A 21,740-nucleotide genomic window follows, 5' to 3' on the forward strand; every position below is an offset into this window, starting at 1 on the left:
GGGCGGGTGGCAGTGGGGCTTCAATGACCGCCGTGGTCAATGGTGGCCCGGCGGCCTTGCAAAGGCTGTGAATCATGGCAAGCCGAAAGGCTTCCCAGAGCGCTGCTGGTGAGCAGGCCAGGAAGGAGGGTAGGTCAGCAGGCAACTATGCCCCTTGCTTTTCCGACGACTGCCTTGCTGCCCTCGAGGAGGTGGCAGCACAGCGGGAGGTTCTCGTTCCTAGGGACATGAGGGGGAGGCCCCCCCACATGACCAAACGTGCCTGGGAGGAGGTGGCAGAAATAGTCAGCTCCCACAACGTGGCACGACGCACCTGGGTACAGAGCAGCAAGCATTTCAATGACCTCTTGCGCTCGGGAAGGGTGAGTACCATGTTGGTATAGGTAACTTAACACAGCAGGTAGTCTTTCCCCCGTGCCCCCTTCCCCGCAACACTAAGTACAGTTACAGCATTGAATCATTCACGGCATGTGTCCTTCGCTGGGTGGGCCAGCAGATATCGCCCATGCCTAGTTCAACCTGAGAGGGTTGTGCTGAGCTGGGTTCTGCTCCCGCAGCATGTAGTAGACTGACACCCAAGGTACTGTTTTGCAGGCTACCACAAGGATCTGCACCTAGGCGCAGTGCTGGAACTGCAAAACATGTCAAAGTCAAGGTGCTAACATGCTGGGAGGGGAGATTCCAGGCGGCAAGGTACCAATCCATCTGCTGCCCTTGGCGTTCCACGTGCTTGTGCTTCCTTGCTTTGCAAGATGAAACTGTGTGGTGGCAAATGTGATGGGGGCAGCATTTGGGCAAGGGGGGGTCAGCCCTGGCTACTTGGTGTGTGAATGTGCAGCAGCTGCGGGGTAATGAAGGATTGGAGCCCTGCAATGTCCCTCTCTGGTGGGGGTGGCAGGGATGCGATGGCAATCCAGGTACAGGATGGACTAATCAATGCTCCTCTCTCCTTTTCAGGAGAAGACTGCACACAATACCACTGAGAGGATGTGGACTGGCAGAGGCCATAATCACCAGATACGAGCAGAAGGCGATGCAGCTAGAGAGGTGCCATGCGCCCAAGTCTACAGGTGGCGGTGAGGCTGGGGTACCATGCACTGAGGTCACCATATGTGTCCCAGCAGACCTCCCACTGTTGAATGTTCAGTGATTTAAGCTTCCAACATGGATTTACCATTGATTATGGAAGGATGAGTGCAGACTGATCCGGGGGACAAGCATGCACATTGACATTGTCTCCACTTGAACTAATGAAACATCCTTGTTCTTCCTTTCAGCATCACTGGAGCAGGGCTGGGAGGAGGAGGCAGAGGGGCCAACTTTCACACCCGAGGACACAGAGGAAATCGACTCACCAGCGTCACACCATCTCTGCCAGGCAGGCACCAGCGCAGATACTAGCACCTCAATGGGAATTAGATATTCGGCTAGTGTCCCGGGGCACAGTGGTGAGGGCACTTCACACTCGCTTGACGTGCGGGCGGAGACAGAGAGTGCCCAGGGCGCTGGCAGTTGAAGGACTGCTGGGGACCAGGAACATGCTCAGTTGGTGGCTGATGATGAGCCTCTGGAGTCGTCCCTGAGTCAGCAGATGCTGGAAGTCCCGCAGGGTGTGCGGGAGGATCTGGTGAAGATACGTGAGGCTATATGTGGCATGGTGCCCGTGCTGGAGGAGTCCACGCGGAGCATCACCGATGCAATAAGCCTCATGGCCAAGCGCCATGCTTTTTCCATGGAGAGAGAGGTGACTCTCAGAGATGCTCCTGCAGGAGAACAATCAGAGGGCCTCCTGGAGTTGCGCTCGAACCTGCAAGCCCTCACAGCGACATTGACCTCAGCTGTTCATTGCCCATGTGAGAGATGGATTGGGCACAAGTAGCCCAGTTCGATGCCTATCCATCAGTGGTGAGCAGGAAGGGCTGAAGTGACCTCACGTCGGTGCAGGAGCTTCCTGTCGTCTCTACAGGCTCCTTTCAGGGCGCTCTGGATGAGGGTAGCAGCTCCTCCGCCCCTCTGCCAGTGACCATGGCATCCAATGAGGCTGCGGCAACTGGGGAGATGCCAGCTGTGGTACTGGCCGCTCCCTCCCAGGTGGGGCCATCAAAGGCTCCATGGGCAAGAGGGCGGCCGCCAAGGTCATTGAGGCCACAGGACAGCACAGTGAGCAGACTGTCTCAGATGCCAGTGCCAGCGACAGGGGAGCACCTAGACGTAGCACCTGGGAACATAAACTTAAGGCACCTTAGGCACATCACGGGTTTCTCACTGGTGGTTTTATGTTGCCCCACTATTAGTTGATGACAGGTTGGTGTGATGCTGAACACCTTTGCATTCAGTTTCTTTTCTGCTTTATTTTGTTAATTCATTAAATACTTCATATGTGAACACGGCTCAGGGTAATTCCTTACTTGTGCAGGTGGACGGGAATCCATGATGTTATGAGTGACTTGTTTGTCATTGAGCTTTATTGACAAGGCACATAGTTAATGTTCCTAACCAGGCAGATGTTGCTCTCAGGTATCGAGTCTGGAGCCTGCAGCCCTGGCGTGTGTTGAAGGTCCATCTGTGGTGTGCTAGCTGAAGGTTCATTGGATTAAAGCCTCCCGGGTGTCCCTGCCTCCCTGGAGGATGCCCGGGTCAGCGTCTACCCCCTCAGCATTCTCCTGTGTGTGATCATCCTTGGACTCACTGCTGGACACATCGTGTGCAGCCACAGCCACTGCGTCTACATCTTCTTCCTCCACTGTGTACCCCCTTTCCAGTACCAGGTTGTGGAGAGTGCAGCATGCAAACACTAACAGCGACACACGATCTGGGGGTATTGGAGTGCGCCCCTGAATGGTCCAGGCGTCGGAAGCGCATCTTGAGAAGACCGATGGTTCTCTCTACCACAGCCCTTGTGGAGGTGTAGCTCCTATTGTACCGTTGCTCGGCCTCTGTTCTTGGATGATGGAGAGGCGTCATGAGTCACCTTTTGAGGGGATAGCCTTTGTCACCCAGCAGCCATCCATCCAGTCGGACTGGAGCACTGAAAAGCCTTGGCACCTGGGAGTGTCTCAGGATGTAAGCATCATGGGAGCTGCTTGGTACCTTGCTCAAACTTGCAGATTCAGCATCCTGTGATCACACACTATCTGCACGTTCATGGAGTGGAAGCCCTTCCTGTTGACGAAGGCACCGGGCTCACCTGCTGGGGCCTTGATGGCCACGTGTGTGCAGTCTATTGCACCCTGGACGCAGGGGAAGCCAGCAATCACTGCGAAACCTCTGGCTCGCTCTGTCTAGCTGGCCTCATCCCAGCGGTAGAGGATGAAAGTCAATGTACGCCTGAACAGAGCGTCTGTCACCTGCTTGACACAAGTGTGTACAGCTGATTGGGAGATTCCGCAAAGATCACCCACTGACCCCTGGAAAGAACCAGAGGCATAGAAGTTGAGGGCAGCCATGACCTTCAACACCACTGGCATGGGGTGTCCACCCACACAGTTGGTGCAGATCTCAGGGCCTCCCATCTGACAAATGGAGGTCGCTGTCTCCTTTGAGAGACGAAGCCTCCTTTGGAATTGCACCTCAGACATATTGGGGTAGCTGCTTCGCCGCCTGTAAACCCTGACAGCAGGATAGTGGCGTCTTCGGTGGCCCCTTCCTGTTGCCTCTGTGCCCCTTGTGCCTGTGCCTCTCCTCCCAAAGGTGGCTCCCCTGGAAGCTGAATATGGGCTCCTGGCCTCCTCCTCCTTCTGGCCCTCCCTTCCTCCTCAGGAGAGGTGCCTCCAGTGGAGGGCACAATTCCCACTCCCAGGGTAAGGGAAGGCTTCCTGAAACCAGCAAGGCTCCAAAAATGATGTTTACTCCAGAGTCCTGACCTGAAGCCTGTTACTCCTGCCCAAGCAGCTGTGAAGAGTTTTGAAGTATCTCTGCTCACACAGGCAAGTAGCAGTAAATTTAAGCATTAAATGTCTGACAAATAACACTCGTGACCTCACTCACCCCTCTTATCCCACCCACGAATGAGGTTTATAAAAATGTGGCCTACCTGCCTGCCCGTTGCGCCCGTGCGACAACCTGAAGATCACGCAGGCCCTTAAAAAATCGGCGTCAATTACTGGCTCGAGGGCCTTAATTGGCCCGTTAATTAATAGCAGGCACGCATCGGAGATCATCATGCACCCGCCCACCGAAATATCGCGGTGATGTCGGGACGCACACCCGACCTAATCAAGCGTCGTTTTACGTGTTGACGTGCGGGGCCCGTCTCCGCACAACGACATGAAAATTCTGCCCTTTGTATCCTCCTCTCAACTTGTTTCCCTAATTATCTTTGTATTGTCACCAAATTTGGTGACAATACAGTTGGTCCCTTGATCCAAGCCATTAATATAGATCATAAATATTTGGGGACCCAGCACTGGTCCCTGTGGCACTCCACTAGTTACAGTTCGCCGACCTGAATATGACCCATTCAACAGGGGTGTAGTGCTGCCAGAGCGCACCGGAATGTCGTTGCGGCTCCGATTTGAAAGCTTTAATATCCACTGCTGGAATGTAAAGTCTCCTTTGCTGATTGGCCAGCCGTCATACACTCCAATTGATTTTTCTTTTCACTGATCTCACTGATTGTCTGACTGGATTTTAATCCTCACTTCCTCCAATATTGAGGTAACTTGTTTCTGGGAGTAACACATGCAGGGGAGGTTTGGTTCACTGGCAACAATTGGAACTGGAGCGAAATCCTCTCACAACTACATAGGGCTGCATGACTTGTGAAGCAGAGGTGGCCGGTGTGGCGACCATGTCGAGTGAATTCTACCTGTGGTATTATGTGGGGCACAAGAGCAAGTTTGGCCATGAGTTCCTGGAGTTTGTGTTCAGGCTGGACAGCGAGAGTTGCATGGAATATTCTGAACTTGCAGTGTGGCTGTGAATCCGGAGCCTGGCAAGGTTACGAGGTGGTGGAGGGAAAGCCAGGCCCAGGGTCCCAGGCATCACGCTGCTGCTACTGCTGAATGTCTTTGAGTCACTGTGTAGCAGAAGCAACAGCAGTAACCCCCCTGTACAGCTCCCTGACTGTAAAAAAATACAGACCGTACAACTCCCTCCACACAGCTTTCTCATAAACAGGCATTTCAGGGCCTTTGAAGCTCAAGGTTCCCAGAATCTAATGTATCATCAATATTCCCAAACACTCTGCTGCGTTTGCCTACTGAACATTAATTCTTTGGCTGTAATGGCCTAAGGATGTGAAACACAGTATACTGTTTGTATTCCCTGCTACAGTTTTACATAGAATTAACAGTACAGAAACAGGCCATTTGGCCCACCTCATCTATGTTGATGATTATGTTTCACAGAAGCCTCCTCCCACCATTCTTGATCACACTATCAAGGTAACCTTCAGCTTCTCTCTTCCTCATGTGTTTATCAAGTTCCTTGAATGTATCTTTTCTAGAATCATAGAATGGTTACAGCACAGAAGGAGGCCGTTCAGTACATTGGCTCTATGTCAGTTCTCTGCAACAGCAACTCAGATAGCCCCAGTCCTCCACCTTTCCCTGTAGCCCTGTAAGATGTTCTCCTCAGATAATTATCCAGTTCCATTTTGAAAACCGCAATTGAATCTGTCTCCATGCTCAGGCAGTGCATTCCAGATCCAAACCACTTGTTGCATAAAGAGGTTTTTCCTCTTGTCACCTCTGGTTATTTTGTTAATCACCTTAGGTTCTCAACCTTATGCCGATGGGAACAGTTCCTCTCCCTTTACGCTATCCAGACTCCTCATGATTTTGAACACATCTTACAAATCTCCTCTCAACCTTCTCTTCTCCAAGGAGGACAGCCCCAACTTCACCAATCTATCCACATAACTGGAATCTCTCTCATCCTCGGAACCATTCTAGTAAATCTTTTCTGCACCCTTTCTCAAATCTTCACATCCTTCCTGTTGAGGCTGAACCAGTGTTTTATGAAGGTTCATATCTTACTTGCTTTTGTCCCTATTTATAAAACCCAGAATTCAGTATAATTTATTAATCGCTTTCTCAACCTGTCCTGCCACCTTCAATAATTTACGCACATATACATCCAGATCCGCTGCTTCTGCATTTCCTTTAGAAGTGTACACTTTATCTTATGTCACCTCTCCTTGTTCTTCTGACCAAAATGTATCACTTCCCACTTCTCTAAATTAAATTTCATCTGCCACATGTCTGCCCGTTCCACCAGCTTGTCTATTACTTCTTGAAGTCTATCACTAAGCTCCTCACAGTTCACAATACTTCCAAGTCTTGCATCATATTCAAATTTTGAAATTGTGCCCTGTATACCCAGGTTCAGGTTATTAATATAAATCAAGAAAAGCATTCCCCAGTCAGAAGTAAGTAAAGTTTTCTGTAATTCATATTTTTAATAGGCTTGAATTAAATAATTAAACTGTTGCAAAATGAAATTCCAGCTATTCTAAAGATTAATGGTTCAAAATACCACATGGTTCGAAATAAAATGCCTACTGACACTAATATTTTTCACTTAAAAAGCAAAGTTTTACTGATGTTTGGGGACTCAAATGATTAATACATAGGAGAACAACATAATAGTAGATTTAGAAATGATGTGGCCAACACATTTTCTTAGAGTTCCTGCACCTCAAAATTCGGCACTACACCCCTGCCATTGAACCCAACTCTGTTTCCTGTTAGTTAGCTACTCCTCTATCTATGCTAATATATCACCCCCAGCACCATGAGTTCTTTTCTTGTTCAGTAATCTTTTGCGTCGCACCTTATCAAATGCCTTTTGGACACCCAAATACACATCTGCTTGTCCCCTTTGTCCACCCTTCTTGTTACATCCTCAAAGAACTGTAATAAATCTGCCAAACATGATTTCCCTTTCACAATACTCTGTTGACACTGTCTGATTGTATTATGATTTTCTAAATGTCCCACTATTACCCCCTTAATAATGGGGGATTCAGCATTTTCCCAATGACAGATGTTAGACTAACTGACCTATAGTTTCCTGCTTTCTGTCTCCTTCCTTTCTTGAATAGTGGTGTTACATTCATGATTTTCTAATCTGCTGGGAGACTTCCAAAATCTAGGGAATTTTGGAAGACTACAACCAATGCATCCATTACCTCTGCAGCCACCTCTTTAAGACCCTAGGATGTACATCATCAGGTGTCAATATGAACTAACATTTGGAGGTAGAGGAAGTATCTGTGAAAGGACAGGAGTTGGATAGGGCACAGTTTGATGAGGTACAGTGTTGCCTTGAAGAGCTACTTTCAGACCCCAGGATCTGCCCAATTCATCACATTGAGGACCCAAACCCCCACCCTCTTTAATTCTCAGACTCCAAAATTGCTCTCCCTGATGCTTGTAGTCCTTTGAATTTCTCTCCCCAGTACTTTTACCAAGTCCAATCAAACACTCGCAGATCTCAGTACCTCCTTCCAACAGTCCAACAGACAGGGACCTCCTTACCTAATGCTCTCATACTTCAGTATACCATCCACTGCTCCCGAACTCCAATATCCACCTCACATTGACTTAAGATTCTTGGACCCTCACCAAACTCTCCAAGATCCCATCCCCTCACTGCCTAGGATCACCTTCCAGTACTGCCACAACCAGTAACCTCCTCTAATTTTCCCCACATCATAATATCCCATATATCCCATAACTCATGACAACTATCACACCCAGCAATCTTCACAATGCGCAGTCTCAATAATCTTGCATCTCAGAATTCTCTTCCCCCTATTGCCAGACCCAATGATGTCCTCGGCAACACTGACATACCTCAGCATTCCAATACCCCACTAAGATCACCTTCCAATATTGCCAACCCACACGATCCCACCCTTAATAGTACCACGTGCTCCTAACTACTTGCGTTTTGGAGCCTTTCCCTAGCACCCTTTTATGTGCTCTGAACTTTAAAAAACAAATGAAGAATACATTGCTAAACAAACATATCTGAATGATTTTAAGCTCCTGGAACTCTTGGCAGGAGTGGGGCATGGTCAGCTTGGAAGCTGATTTAATGCTCCGTCAATGGAGAGTAAACTTGGCTGGGGTGTAAAATGAGTGTGTCCCATTCCCACTGGGTGAGTTAGGTTCAAATTGGGACTGCAGATTATAACAAATGTTCACAAAAATATGGAATACTCTCCATTTTCCTCGATCAATCCAGCTCCAACAACACTCAAGCAGCTCAACACTATCAAGGACATAGAAGCCCACTTGATTGGCACCCTCTTCATCAATTAAACATTCACTTCCTCCACCACTCATCCACAGTGGCAGTAGTGTGTATTATCTACAAGATCCACTGCAGCAACTCATTAAGGCTCCTTCGACAGCACCTTCAAAACTCACAAACTTTACCAGCTAAAAGGACAAGGGCAGCAGATACATGGGAACACCACCACCACCTGCAAGTTCCCCTCCAAGCCACACTGACTGGGAAATATATTGTCATTCTTTTGCTGTCACTGGATCAAAATCCTGGAACTCCCTCCCTAACAGCACTGTGGGTGCACCTACACCACATGGGCTGCAGCAATTCACGAAGGCAGCTCACCGCCACCTTCTCAAGGACAATTAGGGATGGGCAAGAAACGTTGACCCAGCCAGTGGTACTCACATCCAGTGAACGAATTTAAAAAAAAATATATACAGAGGAAAGCTCCATGTGCACAACAGAGTGCTGGGAAGAACGTAGAATCAAGTGTTTTTTTCAAATCTAAATTATCACCACAAAATAAGTCAGTTAGTATGAAACAATGCATAGTTATCATGTATTCCAGTAAAGGTACTTACTTATGATAACGATGATAATGAATGCACATATTGCTCCAAGTATAATCATCATCTATAAGTATAAGAGAGAAATTAGGCAAGTAGTATGAATAAGCATGTATTAAATAAAGTTATGTAAAGTCAGATTTAGTTAATTTCGTTATTTCCAAATACATTTTGTACAGCAATCCTCTTTCACTTGTAGTGATATATGTGAGGTAAAACTGAAGGGGCAGTAATTTCTAATGTGGACGCACCACTCTTTGACGAGAGAAACAGTTAATATTTAAGTTCAAAAACCTTTTAAAAGGTTTCCAATCTTAACTATGCTCACACTTCCTGTCTATAAAGCATCACTTTGAAAGCTTTGAAAGGTTTTTGTGTTGAAATGCTAACTTTGGTTCTCTCTCTCTCTCCACAGATACGGCCTAAACTGCTGAGTATTTCCAGCATTTTCTATTTTTATTTGTGTATTAATCAACCTGCTGTGACATGGCCCTCGATGTTGCATTGACAATTTTTCAATTTGATTGATTAGGGGTATACACAGTTGTTTGCTTTGTTCACACAGATCCCAGATCCCCTATCAAGGGCACTGTGCAATTTCAATATCCCAGCTACAGCAACGTACCTCGTAAAAGCTCATGGAAACTAAATGTGCAAAGGAAGTCTAAATGTTTGATAGTTATGGTAAATTCTGCCCCAGTATGATTTGTAACTACATACCAAAACTTACAACAGGTTGGGAAGCAGAAAAATATAAGTAAAATGTTTCAAATTTATTTCAAGAACATGAAGCATCTAATATAACCTAGTTGGGTTTGCTGTAAGAAAAATGTTGAAATTATAAAAAGTAGAAACGAACGACAGAAGAATGAAGTAGAAAGGATATAGAAAAAGGATGACATGGAAAATGGTAATAAAGGACAACATTTCCTCAGTCACAAGCACATTCTTTTGAAAGTTTTCTTTTGTTTTTGAGAGGTGTATCGCAGAAAAAAACCTCCCAAAGTCTACTTAACGTTTGACGTGTTTAGTTTTGCAGTAGAGTTAATATTACAGAACTAAAGCCAATCTTGGCATTTGAATAGCTTTATTATGGAAGCATCTGCATCCGATGAGTTGGCACTGGGAAATTAGAAACATCCTGAAGCTAATGGTTAAAGAAACACGTATCAAAGACCTGCTAGATGGGTATTCATGTTCTGCTATTTATGTTTGAATTCATGTACTAAATGATAGTTTTTATGAAATGAACCTGACTCAATTAAATGCAATATCTATCCTAAAAAGTAAACATTTTGATTACATTTAAAATTGTCTTGTACATATCATTTAACAGATAGTAAGGTGCAACTTCAGGGCTCTGAAGAAATTTTAAATGTCATTCCTTAAAAGCTGACATTTGATCTTGCGGTTTATGTTAATGCAATACCATCAATTAGATTATACAGTTGCAGTGTATTCCTTATTAGGTTTATTTTATCAATTGGGTAAGCATATATAAGCACAGAATTACACATGTAGTATCAGACAATTAAATTTTAATATCTATCTTTTAACCTTCTGCCACATTGAAAGCTGTAGGTCCTAACCATAGATTTATAGCCCCAGTAATATTCACTGCCATCAAGTTACTTTCATTTTGTTTTCAGGCATTGCGCAGTTTTATATCATGTAATTCAAACATCCTCACCTTGCAGTTTTTCCACCAATACTTCCTCTTCAGCTTAGCAGCACTTGTTTCAAATTGTGATGCTCCAGCTTGGAGTGCATCTGCACGATCATCGAGCTCTGATAGCTTCTGATCTCGCTCAAGGACTTTGTCCACATTCACTCGCATGATGTCCACCACCTGGGAAGCACAGACCGAGGACACATTTCACAATTCCAAGCTCTTAAGTATGATTGAATATTTAATATAAATTTCATCATTTCAGGAAGGGATCCACAAGCCATTGTCTTCCACAGATTTTTAAAAAATATTTCTCCACCCCACTTTAGAAACATTCTTGCTGTAGGAATATATTTGTAGATTAGATAACATGAGTCAATTTACATGATAGTCCAGTTGTCCAATCATAAGGTGCATGGTTTGGACATACTTGCCTCGAACGTTCCTGGAACTGGCTCTAGTTCTGGGTTAATAACCTTGGTGACAAGGCAGAGTTCAGACCTTTCTAAAGGGCTTGCAGCAACCTGAAGGGAATTCTACCCAACCTGAAGGGAATTCTACCCAACCTGAAGGGAATTCTACCCAACCTGAAGGGAATCCTATCAAAGCAAAGGAAAATGCCAGCACTTGATCATGTTTGCAACTGATGGCCATGGTTCAAGGGGGAGGCCATAGAAATCATACTGCAGCAAGTACAGCAGAGGAGATGCAACCTCTTGCTACCTACTTCCAAGAGTGGGCCTTAGGGCTCATCAGGGAAATTGCTGAGGATTTTACTATAAGCAACACTGTCTTAAAGACCTGCATCAGTCCTGGAGAAGGTTCAATGGCCTCACTAGGAATACTAAGGTAGGGGACTGCACTGTTACCTCATAGTTATATAGTTCAACAACTATTTCTGGCATGTACATGTTCCATTCCATCCATTCACTCTTACAGTATTTGGTTATCTTCCCACAGTAGCCCTGATGGAGATGCCATCCTTCAGATGATACATTAAACTAAGGACCCGTCGGCCCTCTCAGGTGTTTCATAAATAAGTCCCAGGACATTATTCAAAGAAAAACAGAAGAGTTCTCCCAATGTCTTGGCTAATATTTACTTCTCAACTAACACCAATAAAACAGATTATCCAGTCGTTTACCTCATTGAGACCTTACTAAGCTCAAATTGGGTGTTGCATTTCTTACATTACAACAGTCACTACACTTCAAAAGTGACTGTAAAGAAGTTTGGGACATCCTGAGGCCATAAAAGGTGCTATATAAATGCAAGTCTTTTCCACTTGCCTATTAAATGGCAATGTACACTTTCCAGCATTATTTCCTTCAATAGGAACGTCAGCTGTACAATATTCTGACAACTCTTTCCATGAACAGCAGTAGCACGATGCATAATCTTGTCTTTACAACACCTATGGATATCACCCTGATATATATGGATAACTGTGTATGCCATTCTACCAGTGTCAACAGCTCAATGTGTGCTACTGTTTTTGAGGAGAAGTGAGCACACAACACAATAGAGAGGATGGGAATAGGAAGTGGACCAACAAAACCGCATCCTCTCTTCACGTCTGGAAATGTCAAGGCCTTGGAAATGGCTGAAAGTGTGCCTCTTGTTTGATCACAAGAGCCCTTATTTATCAAGACTGTCTGAGAGAAGTGGGGATTTCTCTGCTGAAAAAGCTTACACTTCAAGGGGTTATGATTGAAGTCTTTAACATAATGAATGGATTACAATTTGTCCAAGTGGATGTCATTTAAGCTCAATAGACAGGGTAGGAGTAGGGTGCATCAGTACAATTGTTAAGAAGAAGAGTTAGGTTCACTGTCAGGTAGTAGTTCTTTGCATTGAGGTATATCTTCCTCCTTTATCTATTTTAAGCAAAAAAAAACAGGGTAAGTATGAAACAGCAAACCAGTGTCTTCACTATGGACAACTGGAATCAATATATTGTGCTGTTTGCGTATTTTTTAAGTGTAGGCTTTATATGTGTTTTACACAGAAAGTTTTAACAAGAATTGAAAACACAAATGTTCTAAAAAGTATGGGCCTTATAGACTTTCCTGGGCCAGCAGCAAAAAAGCTGAATTTGTTTTCAAATTAATTATAAAGGGCGTAGGTTTTTAATGTCGGAAAATGTTTCAAAGATCTTCAAAGAGCGCAATAAGAAAAAATTTGGCACCAATAAAATCTAAGTATTGAAACCAAATGCGATTGTAATCTAACTGTATAGTCTACATACATTTACATTATATATAAATTGGTCTGTATGTAGATAATTCACAGATGACAACCGTTTTTACATCAAGATTGGTTAGTGTCAGATTCACCAACTCATATGGAAACATAGGGCCACCTAGTGGCCGACCTGGCAGAATGCAGAGAAAGATTTCAGGCCAAGGGTGTAGAGCTCATTCATTACTGTGCAAATATTGTGTTCAGTCCTAACAGAGTTATTTCATATTTTGCTTTTAAATCATAGATTTATTTTGTAAGGTGAGACTGAGACCATATTCCCAGGCTGTTGTCAACAGTGTGTATGCAGAGAGCCTGTGGTCTGTTCTGGCGTATTGTGACATTTCACATTGTGCCTCTGGTGGTCTAGGTTACATTGAAAACTCGTGTCTGAAAACGTGCACACTTATTTCCATGTAGTACTCAGATTAATCCTGCCCTACAACCTTTCCGATGCCTCAACCATACTTTGGGGACAGCCACATTTTCAAGTGTTTGTAAAATTTCCTTTTGTACACACAGAGAAAAAAAAAATCAGTCACTTGACTATAGTTTGTTTTAAAACCAGCTTCCTGATGCAATTCCTATGTGCCATATCTTGGATCAGCTTGATCAAATGGCACTGGGCTTAAGTTTCCTTTTCTCAAGCCCAGCCACAGTGGAATGGAACCTACCTCATCGACCTGAGCCTGTGTTTGCTGCAGCCTTCTGTTGCTGGTGGTGTTGACTGGTTGCGTTGGTCCATCTCCAGGGTTTCCTGGCCCACCTGGAGGTCCTCCTGCAGCAGCAGCTTGGGATGGGGCGGACCTACAAGCCAAGTAAAATAGACCTCTTGTTAATTGTATGGTACAGCAGTAAGCATGTCAATTGTACAATAAGTTACCTCTATTAGTGGCTGAAATATTAGTCCTAGTTTATTTACTGGAGGCATGTTACTGTTAAAATGCATGAAGGGGATAGGCGGGTAAAATGGACACGTTTTCTGTCTAGAATAGTTATTTGTAGTTCTGCTCAGAACAACATTGCAAGCCCATTAGTGGTATCTCCAATAATTATAACAATATGCACCACTAGAGAGCACTCCAAATTAATGAGGGTGCAATGTCCAAAACAGCATCTGAACAAGATTTTGGAGGACAGGATTTGCACAGGTTGACCCACTGTTTTCTTTGGGTGGTAACCATTCTTCTAATGCTTGGAAGAAAATAGTTTAATTTCCTTTTAGTACAAATCGGACAGTAGGAATGTCCAGCTATGAGATATATGAGACATTTTGTTGAACGAATATAGACAAGTCTTTATACCAGCATCGAGCTGTTCTTGAACCAAAGATCCCGGAGTGTCACCAGGAAAACCCATAGAAATATAAATCCTACCAACAGAGGGCCTCAAAGCCAAGAACTCAGGCTGATAGTTTTAAAGCCAGCATTCTATACTTTATGATTAGATTTATCCCTTCACTGATCGAGCTGAGGTATGAACAGTGGTACAGGAAACCAAGTTTCATTTCAATTCATCTGCAGCAACTCGACTAAGTCCTTGAACAGCCAAACAATAGGATCCTTCATCACCCCAGAGTCGCTGACCTATACTGACTCCTGGGGAAAAATGTACCCCCCCCTCCCCCCCACCCTGGGGGGTGGGAGCAGGGGTGGGCAGGCATGCCCCCGATTGGTGCCCCCAATTGGGGGCGCGCCATCATTTTACGTGGGCAGGCCTTAGCGTGACATCCGCCAGGAAGCGCTATGTGCTCCCTGTGTGGGCAGGTGGGGGGGGATTCCCTCAGCTGGGAGTGCGCTCTTTCATGCATGCGCACGAAAGAGTGCACAGAGCTCCCTGAGGCAAAGTGCTGCCTCAGGGAGATCGGCTCGGAATTAAAGTTTTCAATAGAAATGATTAAAAAATTTTCCTGACGTCCCCTCATGTGACACTGTCACATGAGTTGGGACATGTCCATAACTTCTATTGAAAGATTTGATAAAAATTTAAATAGCCTCATGAAAACTCATCCTGCCCGTGGATGAGGTTTCATGCTTTTTCTAATGCCCACCAGGGCTCCCGGCCTGCCCGCCAACCTTAAGGTTGGATGGGCAGGTCCATTAATGACCTTAATTAGTTTTTCAATGGCCTCAATAGGCCGTTGACAGGTCGGCGGGCGCGCAGCTGATTTGGCTGCGCCCCCGCCGACCTGAAAATGGAAATGACGCGGGGTGATGTTGGGAGTTCCACCCAACGTCATCCCGCGTCATTTTATGCATCGGCAAGCGGGCCCCACCCCCGCTCGCCAACCAGAAAATCCTGCCCCTGGTCAAGCAACACCTCGATTTTAAAATTCTCATCCTTGTTTTCAAATCCCGTTATAGTTTCATCCCTCCTTATCCCTGTAATCTCCTCCAGCCTTGCAACATTCTGAGATTTCTGTGCTCCTCCAAAGCTGACCTCTTGAGCATCCCCAATTTTCATCCCTGATTTTCATCCCTGCACCATTCGTGGCAATACCTTCAGCTGCCAAGGCCCTAAGCTCTGGAATTCCCTCTCTACACTTCTCTTTCCCCCTTTAAGAATCTGACCAGAACCATGATGTCACAACACTGGACATGTACTCAAAATGGCCTTTACTAGACCAAGGGGGGGCTATACCTGAAAATAGGTGTGGAGATTGCGAAGCATGATTAATCTGCACCCATTAATCAAAATGCAGGAAGCACATTATCTCCATGATGCCTGCTCAGTTAAATGATTGCAACATTTATAGCCAGCACTATAAATGAATCCCTGGAAGGAGTCTCTGCTATTGACCAAGTGATCCTTTTGGCTGGCACTCCCTTGGATGATGATGCCATCATAGGCCAATGTGGTATCAGTGAGCACTGCACTCTAGAAGTAGTTGCTCGATTATTGGGTGGCAAGGTCCATGGATCCCTTGCTGGAGCCGGAAAAGTAAAAGGTCAGACTCCAAAGGTTGCAAAGCAAGAGAAGAGGAAAAAGAAGACTGGCCGTGCAAAGAGACGCATGCAGTACAATCGCCGTTTTGTAAATGTTGTGCCATACTTTGGCAAGAGGAAGGGACCAAATTCCAATTCCTAAATATGCTTTTGAGCTTTTCTGTCGTCAGAAACCGACTATTTGATTCAATAATGAATTGAGGTCTATGCTTCACTCTCTTAAAGGCGTGGCTCACTGTACTGGAACTTTCAGAAATCAAGTAATTGGCTTAGTCATTTAAAATCTTTAATATGACTAATAAAAATACTTAACATTTGTGTTGTCAAAAAAAAAAAAATTGCAACTTCCCAGCACCACTTAAAGCTAGCCTGTACCTCTTAAAGAAAGGTCCCTTGTGACTGGAGCAAGTTTTTAAAAAAAACATTCATGGGATGTGGGTGTCACTGGCTAGGGCAGCAATTATTGCCCATCCCTAATTGTCCTTGTGCAAGGAACATTGAAGAGTCAACCACATTGCTGGGGGTCTGGAGTCACATGTAGGCCAGACCAGTTAAGGACAGCAGATTCCCTGCCCTAAAGGACATTAGTGAACCAGATGGGTTTTTACGACAATTGGCAATGGTTTCATGATCATCATCAGACTTTTAATTCCAGATTTTTGTTGGATTCAAATTTCACCATCTGCTGTGGTGGTAGGATTTGAATCCAGTGGGTCTCTGGAATACTAGTCCAGTGACAATACCACTATGCCACCACCTCTATACTTGCACTTGTACAGAAAGCAACTCTGTCCCTGGAAACAATGAAGAATGGCAGAATATGGGAGGAGTGGGCTCCAAGATTTTTCACATGCTCCATTGGAGGCCTTGGTGGAAGAGGTGGAAAGAAGGAGGGAGGGCTGTTCTACAAAGGTCATGTAGCCCTCCAGACACATGCTCAGAAGGCAGTGGGAACAAACAGCTGTGGAGGCTAACACCAAGAGTCAAGCCCAATGAATCTGAATGCAATGCTGCAAGATGTTCATTGACTTCACAGGAGTGACCAAGATCAGTTAATGTGTCTTCAAATGCCATATCCTAAAACTGCATCACTAGCCTCAGACCACTGCTCAATTCAACGCACCCTCATCACTTACCACCCAACAACTTCTATAAATCAGGCCTCAAACTTAACATTTAGCTGATTTGCCTGACCCTCACATGCTTCACACTGCTGCAAGCCATAAATCCACAACTCTCAGCTTCCACACACTGCCAGCTATTCAACCATGACAGCCACGTCACCCAAACAGATTGTACTTACTGACACATTTCCCTCTGTCCAGCAGGTCAAGGTGGTGCATAAAGCAGGCAGCAGGAGCTAGCCAGAGGCAGGCAAGTGCATCTGCGTGTCTCTGGAGGAGATGGCGCTGGTCATTACTGGAATGACCATTGCTGAGGCTGTGTCCTGTGGCAGAACTGAAACTGTCAAAGATGATGGTATCCATATCCCTAATCCTCCTTCTCACATTCTATGTCTGCAGCATCCCATAATCTCTTCCGAAATACAAGTTGTTGATGGTGGACGCTCACACCTCTTACTACCCCCACACCATACCCTCAGCAGAACCTCATCCTTGTCTTTTTTTTTTGCAAATACCCAAGAGGTGCAACCTGGCCAGGATCGATGGAGGATCAAAATTGCAACTTCCCAGCACCGCTTAAAGCTAGCCTGCACCTCTTAAAGAAAGGTGCCTTGTGACTGGAACAGGTTTTTATAAAATTCATTCATGGGATGTGGGTCAGGCCAGCATTTATTGCCCATCCCTAACTGCCCTTGTGCAAGGAGCATTTAAGAGTCAACCACATTGCAGTGGGTCTGGAATCACATGTAGGCCAGACCAGGCAAAGACGGCAGATTTCCTTCCCTAAAGGACATTGGTGAACCAGATGGGTTTTTACGACAATCAGCAATGGTTTTGTGACCATCATCAGACTTTTAATTCCAGAAGACAGTAATAAAAACAAGAAATGCTGGATATACTCAGCAGGTCAGGTAGCATCTCTGGAGAGAAACAGAGTTAACAATTCAGTTTGGGGTGACCTGACCAAGAGTGTGATGATGCACACATAGCGCCATAACCTGACTTCAAGCTCACAGCCGCAAGCTCAGATACTCATAGTGTGCAAATATAGAAGATAGGTTAGAGGCAGGATTTTCACATTGTGAGACACTGGGCATGAGTGGACTGAAGCCAGGACAAAGAGTAAGGATGCACAGGTGCCAGCTCACCAATGGGTGAGATCACACACAAGCTCTGTTGCAGAGGACTCAGATGAGGAGTTTGATGGGGCTGCCTACAGAAGATGGGTCGGCACAACAAAACACAATGATGCATTGAGAAATCTGCCAGTCAATGTTGAGGGGCATGGAGGAGTCCAGCACCAGGTTGGCTCAGGGCTTTGTGCAGAGCTTGGAGCCCATCCTTTGCAGCATTGAAGTGCAGGTCAACTGCACTCACACACTGTGGACCCAGCCATGATTTAGCATCTCATGGCCGATATCTCAGCTCCCATTGCAGCGCAAGCAGCAGAAACCCATCATCTGACTGCTGCAATGGAAGCTCAGACTGCTGCAATGCCAGTTCACACTGCTGCCATTGTGGATTACAATTTTCAAAGGGACTTTCAGGCAAAATCCACTTTGTTGTCAATGGATAGTCCCTGTCAAACAGTAGCCACCATTGGTTTGTGGTGGTGGAAATAGGCAGTTTTAGTGTTGGTATGGATATTGGAAGATCATCAAGGTCAAATATGACACCAAGGTGGCGAACAGTCTGATTCAGCCTCAGGCAGTTGCTAGGCAGATGGATGGAGTCAGTGACGAATGAACAGAGTTTGTGGCAGGGACCAAAGACAATGTCTTCAGTCTTCCCATTAAATTGGAGGAAATGTCAGCTCATCGAGCAGCCAGACAGCCAGATTTCTGCTCAGTAGAGAAGTAATCTGATAACTTAGAGACAGTGGACGGGTTCAGAGAGTTGGTGGTGAGGTAGAGTTGGGTGTCATCACAGTGGACTGACATAAAATGAAGGCACCATGACTGCGGTTAGGATTCCGGGCATTAACCTTCGTGTTTCACTGCCTATGGTCACACATCAACTGAGGGAGTAGAGTCAATTTGAGTTCTGGTGCAAGGCAGAGGGGGCATGTGACACCTGTAATTCAATGTGTGTGCACTCAATGGCACCCTGCAACATGCAATCCTAGGGAAATCGTGTGCTTGTCCCGGCCAGCAATCTCTGACAAAAAAGAACAAAATGTAGTTATCTTTGAATAGAAGTCATCAAGACAACAGTGGGGAATGCTGCAAATATCTCCAGCTCCATATGGAAGAAGCCAGGCATATAGAAATCATGAACATGTTCACCTTCGCAATCACTGGCAATGCTGTCCCTGCATCGCTCTGAGGCGGCAGTTGAGACAGAAGTGGAAGTGGAAGATTTCAGTGATGACATCCTTATTGTTCCCTACTGAGATTCAGATAGGAGAATTGCTCCCTGAACACCCTGGGTGAATATGGCCTCCTGCTGAGAACACTCCATTTCATCACCCTCCACCACCTTCTAGAGTCTGTCCTGCTCAGTTTGACCTCTACTTGTTCTCCAAGTTATGCTGCATTCCAAGGGGAATGCTTACTCCTACACCCATATCTGGGAGCAACTTGTTTGCGCAGAAGCCTTGAGATCAGCAAAAATTGCTTCAACAACTGCCACACCACTCCCTCTAGACTTTTGCACCTTGAAACAAATATAGAAAGCACCAAGTATATGTTAAATCATAGCAACAGCAAGAAGAAATCAACCAGTGACTAACATGTCGATGATCCCTTTAAATAGCACTGGTAAGGGGTTTACTTCCTGCTGCTTAATGCATGTACAGTTGTGCAAGTATAAGGCAGGGTGTTAGCTGGGGCTTTTAGCTCCAAAATTACACCACTGCCATCAGGTCAGCATTGCATGCTGATTCTCACCATTGTCCGCCTCTGCTGCATACTTCTGCTAGATTTTACCCATGTATGAAATAATGGGCTGTAGCCTCCTCGGAGTGGCAATTAGTGTCGGATTGCCACTCCGTGACCAATTACTTACTCTAAATTTCATCCATGCCTGTCTCGCCCAACCTTCTGACTCAGGCTGGGCGAGATCCAGGCAGCCAGCTGTCCTTGAGGCCCAGCACTGCAGTCCAGCAGAGACAGATTGAAAAAGGACGCGCCCCTCTTTATTACAGCACAAGTTGTCGTAAATCAGTTAAGTTAAATGTCCCATTGAAATTGACAGGCCAGGGAGAAGGTAAGTGTCTAAGATAAGTGGATAGGATTTGGGGGGTGGGGGGAATCGGAGGTCAGGGGATAATCGGAGGTCAGGGGGTTGAATGGGTTGTTGGGGTTGGACCTTGATGGGGTGGGGGATTCGAATCTTGGAGGGCATGGGGGGGGGGGGGGGTCGGACCTCGGGTAGGGTGGGACCTCTGGGGCATTGGGTGAACCTCGGGTGGCGAGGGTCAGGGGTCGGGGGGGTGGGGTCAGGTTGGTCTGGGGGTTGGGAAGCTCAGGTCTGCAAAGGGGTGGGGGTTTGGGTCAGGTTGGGCCTGCAGGAAGGGGTCGGGTCGGGGGGTTGGGGAGGAACCCATGGGGGTGGGGAGGTGTGAAATACGGTGGTGGTGGTGGGGGGAAGGGGGGGTTGGTTAGCCAGGGGGGCTCTGGGGGAGTCCCCTGGGGGGAATCTCGTAGCGGGGGGTCGGTCTGGGTCTTTAAGGTAGTTACCCAGGTGTTAGAAGAGGTTGTAATTCTCCTAACTTTTTCTAGGTAACAATTTGTGTGACACAGTTGGAACCATCCGAAGTTTGTGATTTTAATTGCATGTTCAGATGGTTCCCAGCACCGGGAGGATAAAGGAACTGGACATGGTGTGAGTTGGGACAGATTGAATGGTTTTTGATGGCATCAAGTTTCCAAGAGGAAGTTTGCACTTCTGGGCAATTGCCGTGCAACCCTTACCTGTGAAGTTCTGAGAGGGATTCCTCAGTGCATCCTTGGGGTACCTCCCGCAATCCGACGTTAGGGAGATCGGAAGTCCACACCAAGATGGCGTCTGTCATGACTCATGGCAGAAGTGTGTGCACACTTCCCAGTCTATTTTGGTCCCCAAACAGCATCCATAGTGCCCAAACAATGGGGCATCAAGGAGCCCTAGTAAAACTGGTGTCAATGGGAATCAGGGAAAAACTCTCCACTGGTTGGAGTCATACCGAGCACAAAGGAAGATGGTTGTGGTTGTTGGACGCCAGTCATCTCGGCTCCAGAACATGAGTTCCTCAGAGTAGTGTCCTAGGCCTAATCATCTTCAGCTGCTTCATCAATGACCTTCCTTCCATCATAAGGTCAGAAGTGGGGATGTTCGCTGATGATTGCACAATGTTCAGCACCATTCGTGACTCCTCAGATACTGAAGCAGTCCATGTCCAAATGCAACAAGACTTGGACAATATCTAGGCTTGGGCTGACAAGTGGCAAGTACATTCGTGCCACACAAGTGCCAGGCAATGACTGTCTCCAACAAGAGAGAAGCTAACCATCACCCCTTGACGTTTAATGCCGCTATCATCACTGAATCCCCCTCTATCAACATCCTGGGGGTTACCATTGACCAGAAACTGAACTGGACTAGCCATATAAATGCTGTGGCTACAAGAGCAGGTCAGAGGCTAGGAATCCTGCGATGAATAACTCACCTCCTGACTCCCCAAAGCCTGTCCACCATCTACAAGGCACAAGACAGGGGTGTGATGGAATACTCCCCACTTGCCTGGATGAGTGCAGCTCCCACAAAACTCAAGAAGTTTTACACCATCCAGGACAAAGCAGCCCGCTTGATTGGCACCACATCCACAAACATTCACTCTCTCCACCATCAACACGCAGTAGCAGCAGTGTGCACCATCTACAAGATGCACTGCAGGAATTCACCAAGGCTCCTTAGTCAGCACCTTCCAAACCCACGACCACCACCATCTAGAAGGACAAGGGCAGCAGATAGA

The 21,740-nt window shown here is 46.0% G+C and overlaps 2 protein-coding genes across 3 annotated transcripts in view; one reads left to right on the forward strand and one right to left on the reverse strand.

The window, feature by feature from the left end:
• Positions 1-21,740, reverse strand: part of LOC144693725 (vesicle-associated membrane protein 3-like) — a 125,042-nt gene that overhangs the window by 4,001 nt on the left and 99,301 nt on the right. Inside the window, exons 2-4 of one of the 2 annotated variants that reach the window (XM_078563664.1) lie at positions 13,392-13,524; positions 10,498-10,656; positions 8,823-8,874 (exon numbers count right to left, since the gene is read on the reverse strand). In XM_078563664.1, coding sequence (XP_078419790.1) covers positions 8,823-8,874; positions 10,498-10,656; positions 13,392-13,524 — 344 coding nt within the window. Of the gene's footprint in view, positions 1-8,796; positions 8,875-10,497; positions 10,657-13,391; positions 13,525-21,740 lie in introns of those variants that run through there. The other variant, XM_078563663.1, reaches the window with a different exon arrangement.
• On the forward strand, positions 15,454-15,978 carry LOC144694257 (small ribosomal subunit protein eS30). Its single transcript, XM_078564602.1, has one exon. It carries the CDS (start codon positions 15,454-15,456, stop codon positions 15,802-15,804), a length of 351 nt encoding a protein of 116 aa, XP_078420728.1. The 3' UTR covers positions 15,805-15,978.

This window comes from Cetorhinus maximus, chromosome 19, assembly GCF_964194155.1.
Source record: "Cetorhinus maximus chromosome 19, sCetMax3.hap1.1, whole genome shotgun sequence".
Taxonomy (NCBI): domain Eukaryota; kingdom Metazoa; phylum Chordata; class Chondrichthyes; order Lamniformes; family Cetorhinidae; genus Cetorhinus; species Cetorhinus maximus.